Raw genomic sequence first — 2,574 nt, forward strand, 5'->3', positions numbered from 1 at the left:
GAAAATGTTTTCAAGTTTTCAATCTCACCCATGCATTCTCACTTTCGGTATCAAATCCCTATAAAAATTCGGACTCATTTCAGAGTTAGAAAAGTCTCAGAATTCTGAGTTGTAACCCCCATCATGAGCTCAAAAAAGGGTCAGACAGAAAAGAGCATATTTCCCTTCTTAGAAGGGCACGCCATTATGAGTCCAGGCTTTCTGAATCTTAAAAAAAATATTCTTTATAAGTCCGATTATTAATAAACTTTTACTTCTAAATACGTGTGACTTTGATAGTTTTGTTCAACTCAGAATTTACCAAAGAGTCCGAAAGGAGTCAGTCCGGTTGACTGGTCTCACAATCATATTTATGACGAAAGAAAGACTCATAAATTGTGAGCACTCAGAAAATTGTTTATAGGGATAAAGCGAAATGGAATATTTTCATCTATTTAATTTTTGTTTTACTTTTATTTGGCGTTTGAGTTGCTCTGAAAATTTCAATTTTGTAAAGTAGACAAACTTCAAAAAAAAAAATCATGGCCGATGAATTTGACTATAGATCTCTGAAGACAAGAAATGTGTTTGATGTTGATTTATATATTTTTAAAATTAGATCCTTATACATATACATTAGGGCGGGTAAATTTTTTGACTACGCACGTATAGCATAGGAGAACCCTACGTGTACTTCTAAACAAATTTGCCCAAATTTTTTCGACAGAAGGATTCTAGGCGTGATGCTAAGCAAATATGCCGAAGAAACCATGGGTCTAAAATCATTTTGGAGTTTGCCAAATTGCGAAATTGGTTTCGATAGAAATGTAAAAATGTTGCGACCTCTGGTGGAAGTTTTAAGAAAAAAAATAAGTGCAGAAATAGATTCGTCATACCAAAAAACCACTTGTAGCATGTTTTTTGCACAAAATTTAAGCACTTTTCTACGACACTACAACAAAATGCCAAGAAACCTATTTTCGAAATTTGGCGAACTCCAAATTTATTCTAGACCCATGGTTTCTTCGGCATATTTGCTTAGCATTACGCCTAGAATCCTTCTGTCGAAAAAATCTCCCATGCAAATTTCCCCGCCCTAATATACATACATACATAATTAATTGCTTACCCCTATAATTTCCACCCATAATGTAGATTTTTCCAATTTTATCCAAAAATGCTGAGCCATACATATTGATGCACGTCGCAAAATTGGTCAGCGGCCCCACCAATATGAAGTCCACCGTTTTCGGGTGCTAAAATGTTAAGAATTCAATAAATGTCTTGATCTGTAAATATGTACATACGAGTGTATGTAAAAATTTTCTTACCTTGCAAACAAAATCGTACATCGCAATTACCGCATGCTTTTCTCGCACTAAACTCAAATCCACTGGCTTCTCGTGTTCCACATTTCCAAAACCATCTTCTCCATGAAAATTTTCGGGATTTTTCCATTCATTTTTCATGATGGGATTACTGCAACCTTTATAGATTGCCAACTGAGAGCTTTTCGTTTAGAATTAGATTTTAATTACATTAACAGCCATTTAAATACCTACATCATTTCTGCTGGCTGCTTTCAGTACTCGCAGCGTATTTATCAGAGTCTGATCGACACTTGTGTTTCCTTGTACGCATGTGATGCCGATAATTTCAAATTTTGCTGGTGAATCTGCTAATTCGGAACGATTTTTGTACACTGCTTCAGCTTTAATGAGCATCATCAGACCCCAGGCGTCATCATTGCCAACATCACAATCGTACACCACATATCTGCCCATATTTTAACTATAATGTAGAAGCTAGATTAAAAATAACTACATATCTACGTACGTATATTTCCACAGCAGTATGACAAAATTATGTAATAACTTAAGTCAAAGCTCTTTAACCAATATTTAGTATATGTATGAAATGCAGTAAGTATATGTACATACATATATTTAAGTACCCAATATGAAAATAATTTAAGAATTAATATATCCTCGCCTTTTGCCAGAAGCATGAATGTAGAAATTTACCAATATTAAATTATTGGGTTGACATGATTAACCTTTGGATGCTTATGCTAGGGATGCCCAAATCAGCACATATGTGTCGCGGGCGACTGCGCGTACAAAGCTTTGCACAGCGGTGCTGGGCAAGCGCGGAAGCAAAAAGTTATCGGAAGGGAAAACGAAGTCAACAGAATTGTATTGTGACAGTGATGGAAAATGAGTGTGCATTGTGCCATTTTCGGCCCTTTCGGAAGCAGCCGGCACCTTCAGCACAATCGATTGATTTTCGGCATTATTTTTGCGTAACTCAATGCAACTAATAAATATTTCATTCGGATCCGTAATTAAAAATATTGTTTTTACATTAAATTGTATGTGCTTAAACTGATAAATGATATAAACATAGAAACGCAAGCAGAAGAATCTCGCTTCCACATTCTGCATATGCGCTTAACATTTTTGCTTAAACAAATTTGTCGAAATTTCATCTATAAAGCAAATATTAAATATCATTTAATATATACTTTAGATTTAAATAATCATTTTTAGTGGTGGGCGAGTCCGAGATGTTTAAATGATCGAGATAGTACATTCA

The 2,574-nt window shown here is 34.9% G+C and overlaps 1 protein-coding gene across 1 annotated transcript in view; it reads right to left on the reverse strand.

The window, feature by feature from the left end:
• Window positions 1-1,092: 1,092 nt before the first annotated feature.
• LOC108376651 (pyrimidine-specific ribonucleoside hydrolase RihB-like) overlaps window positions 1,093-2,574 on the reverse strand; it is a gene marked incomplete at its 3' end in the record, with an annotated part of 11,382 nt that continues 9,900 nt past the window's right edge. The window contains exons 2-4 of the mRNA XM_017632875.1: window positions 1,542-1,770; window positions 1,311-1,481; window positions 1,093-1,235 (exon numbers count right to left, since the gene is read on the reverse strand). Coding sequence (XP_017488364.1) covers window positions 1,093-1,235; window positions 1,311-1,481; window positions 1,542-1,763 — 536 coding nt within the window. The remainder of the gene's footprint in view (window positions 1,236-1,310; window positions 1,482-1,541; window positions 1,771-2,574) is intronic.

The sequence above is a fragment of the Rhagoletis zephyria genome, unplaced genomic scaffold, assembly GCF_001687245.7.
Source record: "Rhagoletis zephyria isolate East Lansing unplaced genomic scaffold, Rhagoletis_zephyria_1.1 Rzeph_scaffold_10785, whole genome shotgun sequence".
NCBI lineage: Eukaryota > Metazoa > Arthropoda > Insecta > Diptera > Tephritidae > Rhagoletis > Rhagoletis zephyria.